Below are 21,606 nucleotides of genomic sequence, written 5' to 3' on the forward strand. Positions count from 1 at the left end.
GAGTTCTAGACTTTCCCAAAGGGTTTTCAGTCTAAGGTTCTACCAACTGTAAGCCCTTTTCTGTAAGGATTTAATATTACTTTTGTTTAGGCCCTGGGAGCAGAGCCAGGCTGTGGTGGCGTGGGCAGGAGAGGAGCTGATCTAAAATTGGAGCGTATTTACATCTTAACCTTTTATCCAAGTTACTTCTAGAATCCAATATTGATGCTACCAGTGCTTCCCTGCTTCCTCCCCTGATGAATCGTTTATCTCAAGAGTAACAATAATGAAAACAATGAAAATTAAATCTCGGAGAGGTTAAGTTACTTTTCAGAGGTTAATGAAAATTAATAAATGATGAATCTAGAGCTGAAACTAGAACCCTTGCCTTTTAACCATGTAAGATGATTAACCATCTTTTAACTGTCTAAGAGGAAGAATTATGATCCACTGAATGAGTGAAAAAGAATTATTCTCTGTCCCCCATGTTTGTTACTGAGCCCATAATAGAGCGACGTTGAATAACATTTAATAATAATTTAAAAAGACCCTCAAATTCCCACTGAGTCAACATATGAACTAACAGATCAGAGTACCTCCTCTTCTTTCTGGGAGCTGTTGGGATTAATTGTTGTAGCACCACTGCAGCCAGCTCACTTCCCCCAGACCTCACCTCTCATCAGTTCCTCCTGGTCACCATTGAAGATGTAAGTGCTTCTGATCATCTGGTCTCTCCCAGGTTCTATTTCTTTGAGCTAATACAGGGCATCAGTTTGTCAGATAAGACTCAGAAGAATCAGAGACCTTACCCATTACTAAGTTTTAGTAATACTTTAAGAGTACAGAAATCCAGGGGTATGTAAGTGAAGTAGGGAGAGTCTGGAACATCCTCTATGAACCCACACCAGGTTGCTCTTCTCTCATTGGACATGTTCTCTGCAGCCCAGAAGAGTGGATGAGGTCTCTAACTGAGGCTTCCGGTCACCTCACAAAGCAGGGGGAGTGTTTGGATTATGAAACATTTCCCTTTTATACTACCAGATATATAGCTTATGTGACATTCTTTGGGAAGCCATGGAAGCAAAAGAAGCCCTTTGCAGGACAAACCAGTTTTGTATTCCCCTCACCCCCTACTTTTATCTCCTCTTTTAAGATCTCAATTTAACCAGAGCTATGAGTGACAACCAGGGAATTAGAACTTTTGCTACCTTCTCTTTGACCTCGTAGCCTCCATAAATCCTCTCGACCATTTCCCTGGAGTCTCAACGTGTTTCTGTCTCCCCCGTGTTCCATTGGTAAGACGCGCTCTGTTACTTGACTCCAAGCTTGCACTATTTTATACTAAGGATGGATAGGCAGCCGTCCTGTCATCAATTTCTTATCGTATTTTTCCTTCTTCTGTTTTTATCACTATGAAGTGCCTTAACTATTATGATTTGTGTGAATCTGACTTGACGTTCCCACATAAATTCATGCTTTTTGACTCACTGGCACTTAACCACCCCTCCTTTCCTAAGTTTTTAACTGTGACAAGAAACCATTGAGTTACCAAACCCTCTCTATACTCTAGCTTGTTAGTCAGGACATCAAATAGAAAGGATGTTCTGAGATCAGGCTTTCTCTTGGAGAAATACATATTTCTCCCTCTACCCTGCAGGCAGTGGTTGCTTATTCTCCCATATCCCATGTACCTCTGAGTTTGGAGGATGAGCTGACTCCTCACTGTCACTTCTTGAACATTACTCCTCCACTTTCGTGTAAAAACTTCTCTTTGAGATTTATAACACTTCTTACCCCTAATCATTACTCATCTGTACCACCTGTCTTTCACCCTCCTTCATTTATTGGGGCATATGGGCCTCATCTCTTTTCAAAATCTTGCCATCAGCCTGGATGTCTTCAGTATGACCCTCTCAGTACCTGACGACCTGGTTTCTTAACCTGGCCACTTGACATTTCATTTGTTGGTTCATTATTTCAATGTTTCCTTCATGCATACATGCATTTATTTATGCATTCATTCAAAAAGGGTTTTTGATCACCTGTGGTTGTTGTTGCTGTTCAGTTGCTCAGTCATGTCCGACTCTTTGCGACCCCATGGACTGCACCATGCCAGGCTTCCCTGTCCTTCACCATCTCCCGGAGCTTGCTCAAACTCATGTCCATTGAATTGGTGATGCCATCCAACCATCTTGTCCTCTGTGGTTCCCTTCTCCTCCTGTCCTCAATCTTTCCTAGCATCACGGTCTTTTCCAGTGAGTTGGCTCTTTGCATCAGGTGGCCAAAGTATTAGAGCTTCCTTCAGCTTCAGCATCAGTCCTTCCAATGAATATTCAGGGTTGATTTTCTTTAGAATTGACTGGTTTGATCTCCTTGTAGTCCAAGGGAGTCTTAGGAGTCTTCTCCAACACCACAGTTTGAAAGCATCAATTCTTTGGCGCTCAGCCTTTTTTATTGTCCAGCTCTCACATCTGTACAAGACTACTGGAAAAACCATATCTTTGACTATATGGACCTTTGGAGGGAAAGTAATGTCTGCTTTTTAATATGCTATCTAGGTTTGTCAGAGCTTTTCTTCCAAGGAACAAGCGTCTTTTAATTTCATGGCTGCAGTCACTGTCCCCAGTGATTTTAGAGCCCAGGAACATAAAATCTTTCACTGTTTCCATTGTTCCCATCTATATGCCATGAAGTGATGGGACCAGATGCCCTGATCTTAGTTTTTTGAATGCTGAGTTTTAAGCCAGCTTTTTCACTCTCCTCTTTCACCTTCATCAAGACGCTCTTTAATTCCTCTTTGCTTTCTGCCATAAGGATGATGTCATCTGCATATCTGAGGTTATTGATATTTCTCCCGGCAGTCTTGATTTTAGCTTGTGATTCATCCAGCCCAGCATTTTGCATGATGTACTCTGCCTATAAGTTAAATAAACAGGGTGACAATGTACAGCCTTGACACACTCCTTTCCCAATTTTGTACCAGTCTGTTGTCCCATGTTCAGTTCTAACTATTGCTTCTTGACCTGCATACAGTTTTCTCAGGAGGCAGGTAAGGTGGTCTGGTATTCCCATCTCTTTAAGAATTTTTCACAGTTTTTTCACCTACAAAGTAATTTTCTGAGTCCTATACTAGAATTGGAGATACAGTGGTGGGGGGTGGAGTGGTGGGGGGAGGAAGCCAGACATGGTCCTCTCATTCTGGAGCTTACAGAGAAGTTGTGGGGGAATGTCAGTGAAGAGATGAACACACAAATAAATATAACTTTATAAGTTTTATAATTACTTTGAGGGAAAGAGGCTACAGGGCCCAAACGGTCTTAGCATGGGCATCTCTCTGAGGAAATGATGGTTGAACTGCGTCCTCATCTGAGGAGTTAACTGGTTAAAGAAGGGAGGCAAGAAAATTCTGAGTAGAGGCTGCAGCATGTACAAAGCCACGTTAGGAGAGGGAGTGTGGTCCATGTGAGGAGTGAATGAAGGCTGGTGGTGGAGCATGATGAAGGAGAGGGAGAGCATGATGCAAGGGGGGCAAAAGGTAGGCAGGGTTCAGATCATATGAGATCTTTTTAGGTTATGTTAAGGATTTTGGTTCATTCAAAGGGAGTGAAGCCATTGAAAACTTTATTTACTATTTTTAAAATTTGTTTTTCCAAATATAATACATATACACTGTATAAATTCTAAAGGTATATAATGGTATTTAGTGAACAAACAAGTTTCTCAGGTACCTAGTTTCCCTTCCTAAAAGCCGCCGTGTCAGTTTCTTGAATATTCTTCCAAAAATAGCCTGTGCATATATATGTGTATATATATATATATATATACACACACACACACACATAAGCTTTTTTTTTCCCCTCACACACAGATTGTGGCATACTATACACACTGCAGTGGCCACAGGACTGGAAAAGGTCAGTTTTCATTCCAATCCCAAAGAAAGGCAATGCCAAAGAATGCTCAAACTACCGCACAATTGCACTCATCTCACATGCTAGTAAAGTAATGGTTAAAATTCTCCAAGCCAGGCTTCAGCAATATGTGAACCGTGAACTTCCAGATGTTCAAGCTGGTTTTAGAAAAGGCAGAGGAACCAGAGATCAAATTGCCAACATCTGCTGGATCACTGAAAAAGCAAGAGAGTTCCAGAAAAACATTTTCTGCTTTATTGACTATGCCAAAGCCTTTGACTGTGTGGATCACAATAAACTGTGGAAAATTCTGAAAGAGATGGGCATACCAGACGACCTGACCTGCTTCTTGAGAAACCTGTATGCAGGTCAGGAAGCAACAGTTAGAACTGGACATGGAACAACAGACTGGTTCCAAATAGGAAAAGGAGTACGTAAGGCTATATATTGTCACCCTGCTTATTTAACTTTTATGCAGAGTACATCATGAGAAACGCTGGGCTGGAGGAAGCACAAGCTGGAATCAAGATTACCAGGAGAAATATCAATAACCTCAGATATGCAGATGACACCACCCTTATGGCAGAAAGTGAAGAAGAACTAAAGAGCCTCTTGATGAAAGTGAAAGAGAAGAGTGAAAAGTTGGCTTAAAGCTCAACATTCAGAAAACTAAAATCATGGCATCCAGTCCTATCACTTCATGGCAAATAGATGGGAAACAGTGGAAACAGTGTCAGACTTTATTTTTTTGGGCTCCAAAATCACTGCAGATGGTGACTGCCACCATGAGATTAAAAGATGCTTACTCCTTGGAAGGAAAGTTATGACCAACCTAGACAGCATATTAGAAAGCAGAGACATTACTTTGTCAAGAAAGGTCCGTCTAGTCAAGGCTATGGTTTTTCCAGTGGTCATGCATGGATGTGAGAGTTGGACTATAAAGAAAGCTGAGTGCCGAAGAATTAATGCTTTTGAACTGTGGTGTTGGAGAAGACTCTTGAGAGTCTCTTGGACTGCAAGGAGATCCAACGAGTCCATCCTAAAGGAGATCAGTCCTGGGTGTTCACTGGAAGGACTGATGTTGAAGCTGAAACTCCAATACTTTGGCCACCTGATGCGAAGGGCTGACTCGTTGGAAAAGACCCTGATGCTGGGAAAGATTGAGGGCAGGAGGAGAATGAGGACAACAGAGGATGAGATGGTTGGATGGCATCATCGACTCGATGAACATGGGTTTGGGTGGACTCTGGGAGTTGGTGATGGACAGCGAGGCCTGTCGTGCTGTGGTTCATGGGGTCGCAAAGAGTCGGACACGACTGAGCGACTGAACTGAACTGATACACACTGCTATACATCTTTCTTTCTCCACATAATGTTTTAGTGTTTCCTGGATATCATTTCATATCACGACTATAGAGAGTGACCTTATCCCAGCAACTGCGTAAATCTTCCTCAGTTTACTTAACCAGTTCTCTGTTGAGGGATGTGTAAGTTATTTCCAGTGTTTTTCATTCCAGACATCATACAGTGACTATTTTGGTATCATATCACATATTTGATAATATTTCTGATAAGTAAGCTCCAAAGTTAGCTACCTTTATTCTGTAAAGACTGAATTTCTTTCCTTCATAGCACTTATATTAGTTTGCAGTTCTGCATTTTTTATTATGTCTGTTTAATCACTCTCTCCCCTATCTAAATTATAAGCTCCATCAAAGAAATGCCTAGCATGAAACGGATGCTCAATAATATTTGTTGAGGACTTCCCTGGTGGTCCAGTGGTTAAGACTCTGAGCTTCCACTGCAGGGGGTGCGGGTTCAATCCCTGGTCAGGGAACTATTATCCCGTATGCTGTGCAATGTGGCAAAAAAAGAAAAGCTAAAAAAAAATTGTTGAAGAGATGAAAGAATAAGGAGGTAAGGGTAATAGCTAGATGGGAAGTAAGGGTGCTTTTTGAGTTAAACCTTTTATACCACACAGAAATAATTTATATCTCTATAAAAATCAGACTCATTTGAAACTTATCAGTCTCCTATTAGTTAACATCTAAATATAGGCTCTACTCAGTAATAAATAGTAATTCAAAAAAAGTGTATTCTCATACACCTGGGGTTGGCAAACTTTCTTAAAGGGCCAGATAGTAAATATTTTAGGCTTTACTAATGTTGAGATGACTCTGTTGCAGCTACTTAACTCTGCTATTAGAACAAAAGCAGCCATAGATAATACATAAATAAATGAGTGTGAGTGACTATGTTCCAGTAAAAGTTTATTTACAATAATAGGCAGCAGCTAGAGTTTGCCCTTGGACCATAGTTAGCTCCACTCGTTTAATGAATCAGTAATGATAACCCTTCTTTCGTCAATTTGTGACTTTTTTTTCCTGTCATCAGTCAAACTAGAGCTTTACCAGTTTTATTGACCTTTCAGACAGCGAGGTTTGTGTTTCATTGGTTTTTCTCTATTGTTTTTTGTTTGTTTTCTGTTTCATTGGTTACTCTTTATCTTTTCCTTTCTCTGCTTTTTTTGAATATAATTTACTTTTTTTTTTCTGTCTTTTATGATGAAAGCATAAGATCATTATTTTTCTCCCTGTTAAAATTTGGCCTTTACTTTTCCAGATCTTATTGAATGTATTTATCTACAAAGAAAAAAGCTTCATTCTGAAGAATATAAATAAGACCATAACATATAGGTTTTCTGCAGCTTGCTTTTTTAACTTAACAAGGTATCATGGGGTTATTTCTTTGGTTACATATGGAATTCTACCTAGTTCTTTTAACTTGTTGTGTAGTATTCTGCAGTAACCATTTCTATATTGATAGATGTTTAGGTTCTTCAGATACTTCACCAGTACAGACTACACTGAAATCCTCACAAGTGGAAAATTCTCCAGGATAGAAGTACACAGAATATTTTTGTTAAATGTATAATTTATTGAATGCCTTCTCTTAATGCTCAGGAGTAAACTACTTCTATGTGATTTACCACATTAACTACATTTCATGATTCTTTCTTTGTTATAAATTTTCTTATGTTGTTTAAGGGCTGAACTTTGGGGGAAAAGTCTTTCCGCATTAATTGTGTTTATAATTTTGTTTTTCTGATATTGGTTCTCTGATGTCCGATAAGAATTGAGCTCTTCCTATAGAATTTCCCACAGTCGTTACATCAGTAGGGTTTATTTTCACTATGAGTCTTCTGATGTCCAGCAAAGGTTGTATATCTGAAAGATTTTCCACATTTACTACAGTGATGGGGTTTCTCTCCTTTATGCATTCTTTGATGATTAATAAGAGTTAAGTTCTTCCTAAAGACTTTTCCGTATTGATTACACCAGTATGGTTTCTCTTCAGTATGGAATTTCTTATGTTCCAACACAGTGAAGTTATCCCTGAAAACTTTCCCACCTTCATTACATATAAAAGGTCTTTCTTCACAAAGTGTTCTGTCATGATGAGTAAGGGCTACCTTCTGAGCATAGACTTTCTCACAGTCTTTACATTAGTAAGGGTTTCTAACTGATCTGAATTCTCTGTTGACTTAAAAGAATAGAGTTCTTTCTGAAAGCTTTTCCACATTCATTGCATTTATAGGGTTTCTCTCTATAATGAATTTCCTAATGATTAATAATTGTTGAGTGCTTCTTTAAGAATTTCCCACATTCAGTACATATATAAGGTTGTTTTCTTATGTGAGTTTTATGATTAAAAGGAATGAGCTGCTCATAATATCTATCACACAGTCTTTACATTTATGAGATTTTTTTGTCAGTATAATATCTCAGGTGTTTAATAAAGGAGAATTTATATTTGAAGACTGTCCTACATTATAGTACTCTTTCTCTGTGGAACTTCTGTGCTCTATTTCAAACCTATATCGATTGTGATACTTTTGTTTGCCCTTTCAGAGCAGACCCTTTGGAAGTATTTATTTTGCTTTAGGTACAACATCTTTGTTTCAAAACAGTACTCTTGGACTGCATGGTACCTGGTGGAGCTTCTCATACTCCCACCCAGGGCTCTACCCCTTGCTCCAGTTGGGCTATTAATTTTGGTTTGAAAGAGAGAGAAGCCACATAACAACAAATTCCTGTAGTTTTCCAGCATCATATATCCATGTACATGTTCATCGAATAGCATCTGGGTATCTTCATTCAGTCTAAGTAAACGCCACAACCACATTTCCAAATGTCAGGATCTAGGCCCTTGGTAGTCTTGGAACCATCTGGCTTCTGAAGTATTCTTCCAGGCGAGGGGAGAAAGTCATGCTTAGGCTGATAGTTCTGGAGGTTAGAAGTCCTAAATCAAGGTGCTGGCTGGGTTGGTTCCTTCTGAATCTTTGGGTAGAATCCTCCTTTAACTCTTCCTGGCTTTTAGTGGTCACTATCAGTCCTTGACTTTTCTTGGCATGCAGCTATATCATTTCAGTCTCTGCTTCTGTCATCACAATGCATTCTCCCTATATATCTTTCTAGATCATCGATTTTAGACTTTTCTTCTTTTCTAAAATAAGCATGTAAAGCTATAAATGTCCCTCTAAACATTGCTTTAACTGTATCCCACACATTTTAGTATGTTGTGTTTTCAGTTTCATTCAGTTCAAAATGCTTTCTAAGCTTTCATGGTTTCAAGCTACACTTGGTGTAAATTAGTATTTCACCGAGGGGAACCACCATCCCGATGTCTGGAGCTCTTTCTCTGTGTAGCTCCTTCTTTCTGGTAGTTTCTTGCTACCACAGTCACCTTGAACTCTTGGTTCCTCAGCTGAGCAAGACCACCATGCTCTGCTTAGGTTCTTCCCTGTCTCCCAGTCTGCAGCAGGCCTGGTCTGTAAACAGAAAGCCGAAGTGATCATAGGGCTCACCCTTGTTTATTTCCTTTCTCTCTGGGATCACAGTCCCAGATCACATTGTTGTTCAGTGCCCAAAACCAATTGTTTCATAGATATTTTTTGTCTAGTTTTCTAGTTTCTCAACAGTGGGAAAGCAAATTCTATGGCAGTTTCTCCTTCAAGGACAGAAGTGGAGGTCATGGTACTCCACTTAAAAAAAAATACTGGCTTATAGAAAAGTGCAAGTTATTTTCATTTTTGTGGATCTTTTCAGTGTATTAAATATGAGGGACTTTTTGTGAGAGGAATGATGGACAGTTGATGTAAAGGTAACTGACAGTAGTTATTGATGTAACAGTTTACCGATTTCAATAAACTGTGCACTCAGCTGTTACTGAGTCATACCATTGGTTATTGTGTGAGAAGGTGGATGAAGAAATGAGGGGCGTTTCTATAGCTCTTGCTAGCTTCATTTTTTAAATAGTTTCTATTTATTCATCTTTTCTTAAGGAAGTTCTGTTTTTTCTGCCCTCTAAGTTGCTTTGTCTGATGTTAGGTTGGTACCCGTGTTTCTTTTTTCAAAAGCGCAGTGGTAGATTGGCTTCCATAGTGTTTGATTCCATAATCTACAAGCCTTCCTATTTTTCTCTTGTCTTTCAGTTGACTAGTATCCACATTTTGTAAGTGTTTCCTTTGAGTCACGATGGCTTTGACGGATTATCCAGTTGTTGCTTTAGTCAGTCATAACCCTTTTTCAGTTATGCGTACATGCAGACACGACTATCTATCTCTTCAGTGGTTTGATTCTACTACATATTTTCTATATGTAATTCTGCATTTTATGTTATAACCCCAGACTGGGGCTAGGGTGAAGAAAGAGGTACCTAGGGTATGAAATGTAAGGAGACACTCAATCTCAAGGTGGGGTAAGCCAACCCTGCACTTACATGACTCTTAAGACTAAGCGCTTCCTTAACACTTGTGCCCGAGGCATCTCCCTTGCCCCACCTGGTTCTGGCCCCGTATAATCTTGACTTCTTAGAGGTGGCTCAGATGGTAAAGAATCTGCCTTTACCAGATTTGAGTAGTGCAGGAGTACTCGAGGAGTACTCCAGGGCAGGAGACCCAGGTTCGATCCCTATGTTGGGAAGATCCCCTGGAGAAGTGCATGGCTGCCCACTCTAGTATTCTTTTCTGGAAAATTCCATGGACAAAGCAGCCTGGTGGGCTACAGTCCATGGGATTGCAAAGAGTCGAATACGACTGAGTGACTAATACACACATTACCCTGACCATAGTTGGTTATGGACACCTGTATAACTAAGATCTTAAAATGAACTCTGTATAAAAACTTTAGTTTAGAACATGCTTTAACTTTATCTAAGAAAACAGAAATGAGGTGATATTTCAGGAAAACCAATACCGTGCCTAAAAAAATTCAGTGGCTCAAAAGTTTATCCATAAGCAACATTAGCCAGAATTTTGGACCATGTTATCTAGGTTAACCACAGTAGGTCACTGTTGTACTTCTATTCCTTTGTTTCCTATTATGACATAGCTTCTCATTAGGAAGTTCATCTAGCAGAATAAAATTTTTGGTAAACTTGACTACTGCTCTGATTAATGCTGTGATATGCAAAGCCACCTGACTATGACCCAACTGCTGATTAGAAAATGGATGAACCTGCAGCCTGCAAGAGGTCAAGAGAACTCAGATGGTGTTTCTACCAGTTCAGTGGAGGAGGAGTACTCCATCTTCTTCAGCTCCTTGCTCTTCTGGACCCATAATCTTCATACTGTCCCAGAGAAATGCCTTGGGGGTGAGTGGGAGGTCAAGTGGTGGGACCCTGCCCCCACCCTTCAGCACACTTCCACCGGAAGAGCTCTGTTGTTTTTTTCTGTTTCATGAAGTGGAATTCTGTGTAAAAGGTCTACACGCAAGGGGCTTATTGAGGGGAGGAGCCAGCAATGAGTGTGGAGCAGTGCTTCTACCAGCTAAAATATCCTGAGCCAAAAAACCACTCTCTTTTGTGTCTTCTTTTCCACTTACCAGACAGCTTTCCCACCCTCTTAAAAACCAGTCTTCAAAATAGCCTCCAATGTTGGTATTCAGGACTCTACAGAGCTGGAGTCTCTGTTTTTATTTCATTTTAAAATGTTTCCATTCTTTGTTTTTAGATGCCAAGGAGAGCAGGTGCCAGCGGGTGAAGACACAGTTTGGTGTTGGCCTGAGATCCAAGGGAGAAAATCACCTCCGACTTCTAGAAGGAACCCCCTCTCTCCAGTCATGTTGGGCTGCCTGCTGCCAGGACTCTGCCTGTCATGCCTTCTGGTGGTTAGAGGGGATGTGCATCCAGGCAGACTGCAGCAGGCCCCAGAGCTGCCAGGCTTTTAGGACAGACTCTTCCAACTCAATGCTGGTGTTTTTCAAAAAATTCCAGATTGAAGATGATTTGGACTTTCTACCTGAAGATGATATACCACATATTTTGGGGCTAGATTGGAGCAGGGCATCTTGGAGGAGGCAGAGCCCACCCAGAACTCCACTCAGACCTACTTTATCCAGTGACCAGTGGAGCGTAATCAGGAAGCTTCGAAAGAGAGAGAATCCCAGTGAAGAAGTAGCTGCAGTGACACAGCCGTCTGAAACGAATGAATTAGGAGATCTCAACAGCACTGGCTCTGCAGTGGTGAGCATATCATGGATAAGGAGCAACGAGAGAACTAGTTTAATCTGCTTTTGCATTTGGCACACATGAGCTTTGAAGCTGTGCTTGTGGGCAGCGCTCATAGGCTGAGGAGTGTATGTACACAGCTGCTTCGTGTCATCTTAGTAGGTGCTGCTCAGATGTTCAAGGGTAATTTGATCTTAGAGATGTGCCCTCCATGCAGGTCCAACCATTGTTTTGGTTAAAGCAGAAAGCTGCTCATTATCTTGTCTAAGCTGGTTCTTGGCCACAGGTAAGTGCGTTTGTGTGGGTGTTAGTCTCCACCAGCGATTCTGCAGTGCTCTCTGCCAGACTGCAAAACACTTGATTGATGCGGTTGCAGTCAAGTTCTCCTCCTCCTCCCCCATCTCCTGCTGGTAAACACTTTCCTTATGAGGTAGTTTCTATTCCATTCTAAAGTAACCATCCTGGTGCTGCATAAGACCTGGACCTGCTGGTCTGGGGAGCCGGATGTGGCTATTAGCCAAGAGGCCTCGGGTGAATTCTTACCAAGCTTTGTATGCCAAGGGGGATACTACCAGTAGAGTTTATTCTGCTTATTATGTTTCTTCATTGTTGATCTTACTGGGCAAATGATTAAGAGGAATGACTCACCCTGTGCTCATTCTGTGACTAATTTTTGTCTTTGTTTTGTCCTAGTTGTTTCTATCAAGTTAAAGCCAGAGTGGGGAGGCTACTACATGCCAGACACTGTGTGTGCTAATCATTGTGTTATGTCATTTTGTTTAATTTTCTTAGCAATATTTCCAAGTATGTGTTATTAACCCCGTTTTCCTAGTGAGGAAACTGAGGTCCAAATAGGTTAAACAATTTGATCATGCAGCTAATGAATAGCTGAGCGTTTCAGTGCAATTTTAGAGCTACAGTATTAGGTTCAATTTGCTCATAAACATTTATGGACTTTTATTATCAATGTCAGGCTTCCCTCATAGCTCAGTTGGTAAAGAACCTGCCTGCAATGCAGGAGACCCTGGTTCAATTCCTGGGTCTAGAAGATCTGCTGGAGAAGGAATAGGCTACCCTACCCACTCCAGTATTCTTGGGCTTCCCTGGTAGCTCAGCTGGTAAAGAATCTGCCTGCAGTGCAGGAGACCTGGGTTCAATCCCTGGGTTGGGAAGATCCCCTGGAGAAGGGAAAGGCTACCCTCTCCAATATTCTGGCCTGGACAATGCCATGGACTGTATAGTCCATGGGATCACAAAAAGTCAGACACGACTGAGCGACTTTCACTTATTATCAATGTCAGGTACTTTCCTAATCACTAGAGGTAAACAAGACATGATCTGTGCTCTCAGGAGTTTATAGTGTAGTGGAAACTCAGACATGAAGTTGGTGTTTACAATAGTGTTTAATTTTTTTTTTTTAAAGAACCAGCTTTTAAAATTTTATTTTATTTTTATTTTTTTTTGACTGTGCTGGGTCTTCATTGCTGCGCATGGACTTTCTCTAGTTGCAGTGAGTGGGGGCTACTCTATTTTTGTGGTTTTTAGGCTTTTCATTGCAGTGGCTTCTCTTGTTGCGGAAGCATGGGTTCTAGGGCATGTTGGCTGAGTAGCTGTGGCCCACAGGCCTCGTTGCCCTGTGGCAGGTGGGATCGTCCCAAACCAGGGATCGAACCTGTGTCCCTGGCATTGGCTGGTGGATTCCTAACCACTGGACCACTCGGGAAGTCCCCCAGTAGTGTATAATTATTGCATTAGTAGATTTATGTATTGGGTTGACCAAAGAGTTTGTTTGGGTTTTTCTGTAACATCTTATGGAAAAACCCGAGTGAACTTTTGGCTAACCTGATACTACACAATAGGAACACAGAAGAAGAAGTGATCCTCTTGAGCAGGCACGTGATGTGTATGTGCAGGGAAGAGTTTACAGAGATGTTTAACTTATTTCTTAATGGATGTGTAGAATTTCAATTGGGGTTTAAATGTTAAAAAAAAAAAATTCTGGAAAGAGGTCCAGTGTGTGCAGAGGTTTAGTCAGCACATATTTACTGCACATTTACTGTCTGTAAGGTGGTGTACTAAAAGCAAGGCAGTACAAATATTATATCAAATAAGATCATGATTCCTGCCCTAATAGAGCTTACACTCTGGCAAGGAAAATAGGCATGACATTTATGATAATTAAATACTTATAAGCTCAATGTACATTATAAGAGGGTAAGTAGAGTACTGTAAGAACATCTAACAGGGACCTAATTAAGATTAAGGGGTAACATTAGGCCTCCCTAAGTAAGGAAAGTCGAAGCTGAGATTGAAGTAGATGTAGGAGTGAGGAAAAAAAACCAGCAGAGTAATTTGCTGCTGCTGCTGCTAAGTCGCGTCAGTCGTGTCCGACTCTGTGCGACCCCATAGACGGCAGCCCACCAGGCTCCTCCGTCCCTGGGATTCTCCAGGCAAGAATACTGGAGTGGGTTGCCATTTCCTCCTCCAGTGCATGAAAGTGATAAGTGAAAGTGAAGTTGCTCAGTCGTGTCTGACTCTTCACGACCCCATGGGCTGCAGCCTACCAGGCTCCTCCGTCCATGGGGTTTCCCAGGCAAGAGTACTGGAGTGGGGTGCCATTGCCTTCTCTGGGCAGAGTAATTTAGGCAGAAAGAATAACAGTTTCAAAGTGTGTTAGATGCCTTAGAACATAGCAAGATCAAAAAGTTGAGAGACTGGTCTTGTTGGCAAACAGAGCAAGAGAAAGAAGAGGCTTTAGAGAAAGAAGAGGCTTCAAAGGTGTTCAGAGCCTTGTTGTTGAGTTGCTAAGTCATGTCCAGCTCTTGCGACCCCATGGACTGCAGCATACCAGGCTTCCCTGTCCTATACATCTCCCAGAGTTTGCTCAAATTCATGTCCATTGAATCAGTGATGCTGTCTAACTATCTCATCCTCTGCTACCCCTTCTCCTTTTGCCTTCAATCTTACCGAGCATCAAAGCCTTTTCAATGAGTTGGCTCTTTGCATCAGGTGGTCTAAGTATTGGAGCTTCACAATCAGTTCTTCCAGTGAATATTCAGGGTTGATTTCCTTTAGGATCGACTGGTTGATCTTCTTGCTGTCCAAGAGACTCTCAAGAGTCTTCTCTACCACTACAATTCAAAAGCATCAATTCTTTGGCGCTCAGCCTTCTTTATGGTCCAGCTATCACATCTGTACATGACTGCTGTGAAAACCATAGCTTTGACTGTATGGAACTTTGTTGGCAAAGTGATGTCTCTGCTTTTTAATATGCTGTCTAGGTTTGTCATAGCTTCCCCTCCAAGGAGTAAATGTCTTTTAATTTCATGGCTGCAGTCATTGTCAGTAGTGATTTTTGGAGCCCAAGAAAATAAAGTGAAAGTGAAAGTCGCTCAGTTGTGTCTGACTCTTTGTGACCCTGTGGACTGTACAGTCCATGGACTTCTCCAGGCCAGAATACTGAAGTGGGTAGCCTTTCCCTTCTCGGGGGATCTTTCCAACCCAGAGATCAAACCCAGTTGGTTCATTCTTTACCAACTGAACCACAAGGGAAGCAAGAAAATAAAATCTGTCACTGTTTCCACTTTTCCCCTTCTGTTTGACATGAAGTGATGGGACTGGATGTCATGATCTTAGTTTTTTGAATGTTGAGTTTTAAGTCACCCTCATCAAGAGGCTCTTTAGTTCTTCTTCACTTCCTGCCATTAGAGGAGTAGCATCATCTGGGTATCTGAGGTTGTTGGTATTTCTCCCAGCAATCTTGATTCTAGCTCGTGATTCATCCAGCCCAGCGTTTCTCATGATGTACTCTGCATATAAGTTAAATAAGCAGGGTGACAATATACAGCCTTGATGTACTCCTTTACCAATTTTGTACCAGTTCTTTGTTCTATGGCCAGTTCTAACAGTTGCTTCTTGACCTGCATACTCGTTTTTCAGGAGACAGGTAAGGTGGTCTGATATTCCCATCTCTTGAAGAATTTTCCAGTTTGTTGTGATCCACACAGTCAAAGTCTTTAGCGTAGTCAATGAAGCAGAAGTAGATGTTTTCCTAGAATTTCCTTGCTTTCTCTATGAGCCAACGAACGTTGGCAATTTGAACTCTGGTTCCTCTGCCCTTTCTAAATCCAGTTTGTACAGCTGGAAGTTCTGGGTTCACATACTGCTGAAGTCTCACTTGAAGGATTTTGAGCATAACCTTACTAGCGTGTGACATGAACGCAGTTGTATGGTAGTTTGATCATTCTTTGGCATTGCCCTTCTTTGGGATTGGAAGAGCCTTCTGGCCTTCTTAAAATATTAGTCTTTATCTTAACAGGGAATGAAATGATCAGATACGTTACTGTGTGATGAATAGAATGGAGAAGTTCGAGAAGGTCCATGGAGCAGTCAAGGGAGAAGGCTCTTTGGGCAAGGGAACCACTGTACTAAAGGAAGTTGAAGATATGGGAAAGAGGTTAAAGACAATTCTCCCTCAGGGCTGAGGATCTCAAACTTTAACAGAATCACTTGGAGGCCTTGTTAAAAACAGATTGCTGGGTCCTACCTCCAAAGTTTCTGATTCACTTTGTTTAAAGTGGGGCCTGAGAATTTGCATTTTTACAGCTTCCCTGGTGGCTCAGATGGTAAAGAATCCACCTGCAATATGGGAGACCTTGGTTCGATCCCTGGGTTGGGAAGATCCCCTGGAGGAGGGCATGGCAACCCACTCCAGTATTCTTGCCTAGAGAGTCCCCATGGACAGAGGAGCCTGGCGGACTACAGTCCATGGGGTCACAAAGAGTCGGACACAACTGAGCGAGTAAGCACAACGAGTTCCTCATGTGCCAGTGCTGCTAGTCTGGGAACCACCTTTGAGAACCACTGCCTTACAGGGCTTCCCAGGTGGCGCTAGTGGTAAAGAACCCGCCTGCCAATGCAGATCTAAGAGACGTGGGTTTGATCCCTGGGTCAGGAAGATCTCCTGGAGGAGGGCATGGCAACCCACTCCAGTATTCTTGCCTGGAGAATCCCATGGACAGAGGAGCCTGGCAGGCTACAGTCCATGGGGTCGCAAAGAGTCGGACACGACTGAGCAACTGAGCACAGTACAGCCTCACAGGGCAGGGGGGTTAGAATACAGAGCACAGAACACTAGATAAGTCTTAAGCAGGAGGAGAGACATCTCCTTCATTGTGATAGGAAGGAAGGATTGAATGGATATAGATGTGACTAAGGTGGACTGTTGGTTCGATAGAAGGAAATTGTGGTAGTTCTAATCTCATTCTTGTTTTTTCCTGAAGTGGAATAGATCATTTATTGAAAGTAGAAGCAGAGGTAAGTGGAGTGGGGATGGGTGGGTAGTAGGCAGGAGAATGAGAGATCTGAAAACAATGGTAAAGGTCTGAAATGACCATTGATCAGGATAGGAGATGGTAAACAAGGTAAGGAAATAGAAAGATTGCTGGGTAGCCTTGAAGATGGAGAACATGAATTTACAATTATAGTTGTATGATTCTCCTCAGGAGCTCTCAGCAACCCTATCAAGGAAAGGTTGATGGTTTGATTCATCCAAGATTAGAACTTTGCCAGTTGTGTATGGAAGGAAATTACGGCATGGAAATGGAGGTTGTTGTCAAGAGAGTGGATAAAAGAGATATAAGAAGAAAGGAAGAGAGGCAAAGTTGGGAGGGGTTGACTGAGATTCAGTACAGGAGTCTGGCATTCAGAGATTTTGGTGATGGGAAAAGATACGGGGGACAAGTACATGTGCTGGAAGGACAGGAGGTAGTCCTCAGAATGGGGGATATTTGAATTTCAGATTTCGGAGGTTAAGAAGTTACGGTGATTACAAGGTCTAGGGTGAAGCTATGGAAGAGAGTTGCTGGGATAGAGCAGAGGAGAAATTTATTGGTGATAAGGAGCTCAAAGAACATGTTGAATGAGTTATCCATGTAGACCTTGAGACCTTTACTAAGGATGATGATAATGATAACAGCAACAGTTAATGTTTACTGAGTACTTACTGTGTGTCAGGTACTATTCTGAGCCTTTTACACGAATTAACCGTTTTATCTATACAACAAATCCTATGACTTACTGTTACCGTTTTTTATTTTATAAATGAGGAAACTCAGGAAAAGAAAGGTTAAGGAACATGGCCAAGGCAGCATAGCTACTATACGGTAGTACCAGAACTTGAACACAGGCAGTTTCATTCTCTCCAGAGCCTGTCCTCTTACTCTGACTCTTGAGGCAAGGACTTGCAGTGAAGAGGAATTTTGAGAGCCAGATGTCAAAACCATCAGTAAGGTAGGAGGAGTAATGAGTAAGTTGAGGGATGACAGCTGTGATGAGAGTTGAAGTGTAGTGCAGCAAGATAGCAGAGGAGAAGAGGCTTTTATAGAGAAGATGAAAGAGTAATGATTTGCAAAGGGTGTTGAGAAGGGGAGCAAATAAAATAGCATCCCACCTTTAATCCCGAAGTATGGGAGAATAAGTAGCCATTGTATTGCAGAGATACATGGGAAACTGCATCCTTAGAGGCGTGCAAACTTACCCTTAAGAACAGGTCAGAGGGGGCTTCCTTGGTGGTCCAGTGGACAGGAATCTGTCTTGCAATTCAGGGGACACCAGTTCTATCCCTGGTCTGGGAAGATCCCACTTGCTGCAGAGCCTCTAAGCCTGTGCGCCATAACTACTGAGCCAGTGCTCCACAACAAGAGAAACCACTGCAATGAGAAGCCTGTGCCCTGCAAGGAAGAATAACCCCCACTCACTGCAACTAGAGAAAAATAAAAATATATATTAAAAATAAATATTAAAATAAAAAGATTAGGAGGTCACGGATCACTTTATGAGCTTGCAGCCTGTGCAGTCCTCGCACTTAGAAAGGCTTTGTTCTTGATTTAGTGTTTTGCTCTCATTATCTTGAAATTCTTAATTTTTGAACAAGTAAGCTACATTTTCATTTTGTACCAGATCCTGAAAATTTATATGTAGCCTGTCCTGCAAGAGGTATAGGGAACAAAATATGAAGGTACTGAGCATACTGGTGACTTTCTGATCATAGGGAATAGAAATCCCAGACAATTCAATGAAATTTTTGGAAAAGAAAAAGAGGTTGGGAACAGTTGTGGTGTGGTTAGTATTTAACAACTGGGTCTTCCCCTATAAAACAAAGTCAAGTCCTGAGTTGTAGACTTTGCTAATTTATGTGGTGTAAATACTACCACCATGACCAATTTCAAACTACAACATGAAGTCACTGAACACAGCATTGGCAGAGATGAACACAGTCAACACACTACAGGATAACTGTGATCCATAAAATTAGACAAGTAAAATTAGACCTGTGGTAGATTTAGGTCTGACAGTCTACTGGAAGATGGTGAAAACTCAAACTTAGGCCTTACAGAATTCAGGTATATGGTTGGGGGCGGATCCTGAAGTTGTGTTGGCTGGAGAGTTCTTTTTCTTGTTGTTCACCAGTCATAGACAGTGGCAATAACTTGCTGCTAGCCACCTTCCAATGCAGGTAGACATAAGAGACGCAGGTTCAGCCCCTGGGTTGGGAAGATCGCCTGGAGGAGGACACGGCAACCCACTCCGGTATTCTTGCCTGGAGAATGCCACGGACAGAGGAGCCTGGGCAGCTGTGGTCCATAGGGTGGCGAAGAGTTGGACACGACTGAAGCAACTTAGCGTGCATGCAAGCAGGGACAGGATCTCAGGCTTTAGGGTCTAACCTGGAGAGTGGGTGGACATGGAGGGAAGAGTATTGAGCTTGAACTTTGGAAGCCTGGGAGTGGGAGTGGGCCCTGTGCAGTGTCACACAGAGACATCACGCAGTTCGGCGTCACACGGTGGGGACTCTGAGGATTGCTGGGAAACGGGGAAAGTGAAGTCTTCCGGTCAGACAAGTGAAATTTGACCTTACACATGCTTAAGAGCTTCATCCTCATCCCGAAGGCCATGGATGGCTCTGGTGGGGTGCTCAGATCACCTTGTGCGTTCAGGATAGTTAATTGCTGGTCCTTTCTTTCAGAGGAGGACTTGGGATTCAAACTTCTGTTTAACGTACTAGAGGGAGTAAGAGAAATGTATGCACTGCAGACCTTCTAATTAGGGAAGACTGACTAGCAGCATGAGTTTTTAGTTTGTACTGTTTTCATTAGCGTAGGTCAAGCAAATCTGCATCCAAAGGAGGAAGAAATTATATGGTAAATTACTCGTGTCTTTGCCTGAAATGCATACAGAATTGCAAAGGCCTGGGGTTGTCAGTCGGAGAAGGCAATGGCACCCCACTCCGGTACTCTTGCCTGGGAAACCCCATGGACGGAGGAGCCTGGTAGGCTACAGCCCATGGGGTCGCGAAGAGTCAGACACGACTGAGCGACTTCGCTTTCACTTTTCACTTTCATGCACTGGAGAAGGAAATAGCAACCCACTCCAGTGTTCTTGCCTGGAGAATCCCAGGGACGAAGGAGCCTGGTGGGCTGCCGTTTATGGGGTCGCACAGAGTCGGACACAACTAAAGTGACTTAGCAGGGGTTGTCAGTAGCGTTTTTTCACTCTTTTGAAAATATATATATATTGCATCCAAGAGTAGGTATTGTGAACCTTAGCAATTCCAGAAGTGGAAGGGAATGCCATGAATTTATTCCCCTTTCTCAGCCTAGAGAAGGAGAAGCTTGTACTGTTGGTTTAAGTACTTTATCATTTCTATGTCATGAACCTCTGAATTGTTGGTGGGAGGAGCATGAAAGCTTGTTGATTGGGTAGAGGAACATTTGCAGTACAAGGAGTTCAGTCACTGGCAATTAATTGCTGCCAATCCTGCTTTCTGAAAGGAGAGTGTTCTCTTTAAGCCCCGGAAATAAAGGCCCAATTAGGTGTCCCCACATGTAAGCTTTGACTTCAGAAAATCTGAGGTGCTCCTTTCTCCACCAGCACCATCTCCCCATTTGTAGTCAATATTACACCTTTTCAACCCCTACAAGCAAGTGGCTTTCTATAGAACACATGACTGAGAAGGATAAATGAGCCAAGCCCTTGGACACTTCTGTGCTGTCTTTTATCACCAAAGAATACTTGTGCTGTCTCTACAGAAAGTCGGAACTTACCTCTTACCAGAAGATAGAGGCGTGGGGTGTGAGCAGCAACAGCAAAGAGCCTTGTATAACCAGGGACAGAAACCCAAGCAGTTTAGTTTCCCTTCATCTGTACTTTTGTTTTGGTTTGGTTTGTTTTTCAGGGTTTTCCACTTGGTTGCTTTCTCTTAGTTTTTGTTTTTAAATCTTTCCTTTGATCCTTTAAACTTGTGAAATTTTTGTCAAGGGTTCTTTTATTCTGCTGGTTATAATTTCCTGACACATTTGGAATCTCTTAGGACCTAGCTTTCTCCAGATCCTCATTCTCAGTTATCTGAGCAGCAGACACCAAAACTTTTATTAGCCCAGGTTCCCTTCCACTGGCCTGGACCAGGGTTGTGGGTTTCTCACATCTTAGTGACCTAGGCCCTTCCCATGTTGTCTGTGTGTATATGTTCACTAAGCACATCCTCAACACCCACCATGCTCCACCTTTTTAATCTTACATGAGTGGCTTGTTGCATTGAGAGAAATACTGGGCAGCCTGTTTCTTTGTTGTGAGTATCCAAGAATCCCTCCTAGGGCCTCCCTGGTGGCTCAGTGGTAAAGAATCTGCCTGCCAGTGCAGGAGACACAATTCCATCCCTGGTCCAGGAAGATCCCACATGTTGAGGAGCAGCTAAGCCCACGCACCACAACTATTGAACCTGTGCTCTAGAGTCCGGGAGCAGCAACTGCTGAGCGCACGTGCTGCAACTACTGAAGCCTGTGCATCCTAAACCCTCTGCTGCACAACAGGAGAAGCTCCCATTCGCTGCAACTAGAGAAAAGCTCCCACAGCAGCAAAGACCCACACAGCCAAAGATAAATACATAAAGTTATGCTTTAAAAATCCCTGTTGTTGTGTTTCTCCTTTTTAAAGATATTAGTGCCTGAACCATAATACCTTTTCCTTATTCTTGCTTCCACTATAACTGTACCCTTTCTCCTCTAATCTAACTTCTGGTTCTTTTATCTGATTATATGTTGTTTTTTTAATTGAAGTATGGTTGATTTATTGTGTTAGCTTCAGGTGTACAGCAAAGTGAATTAGTTATGCATATGTATAGATACATACTTTAAAAAATTCTTTTCCG

General features: G+C 42.1%; 1 protein-coding gene and 1 long non-coding RNA gene across 19 annotated transcripts in view; both read left to right on the forward strand.

Annotated features, from left to right (window-relative positions):
* Positions 1 to 21,606, forward strand: part of KIAA0319L (KIAA0319 like) — a 118,752-nt gene that overhangs the window by 26,656 nt on the left and 70,490 nt on the right. For 10 of the 18 annotated variants that reach the window (XR_014053325.1, XM_081488968.1, XM_081488966.1 and 7 more), the window contains one exon: positions 10,903 to 11,414. Coding sequence is in view for 17 of the 18 variants with exons in the window: in XM_081488968.1 (XP_081345094.1) it covers positions 10,903 to 11,414 (512 nt within the window). In the remaining variant the exon portion in view is untranslated. The remainder of the gene's footprint in view (positions 1 to 10,902; positions 11,415 to 21,606) is intronic. The other 8 variants (XM_081488976.1, XM_081488974.1, XM_081488962.1 and 5 more) reach the window with 1 other exon arrangement.
* Positions 16,183 to 18,179, forward strand: LOC145505866 (uncharacterized). The gene is made up of 2 exons (XR_014053327.1): positions 16,183 to 16,222; positions 16,354 to 18,179. It is a non-coding gene; the product is annotated as an uncharacterized LOC145505866 (long non-coding RNA).

This window comes from Giraffa tippelskirchi, chromosome 5, assembly GCF_054371585.1.
Source record: "Giraffa tippelskirchi isolate mGirTip1 chromosome 5, T2T-mGirTip1v1.2.pri, whole genome shotgun sequence".
Taxonomy (NCBI): Eukaryota; Metazoa; Chordata; class Mammalia; order Artiodactyla; family Giraffidae; genus Giraffa; species Giraffa tippelskirchi.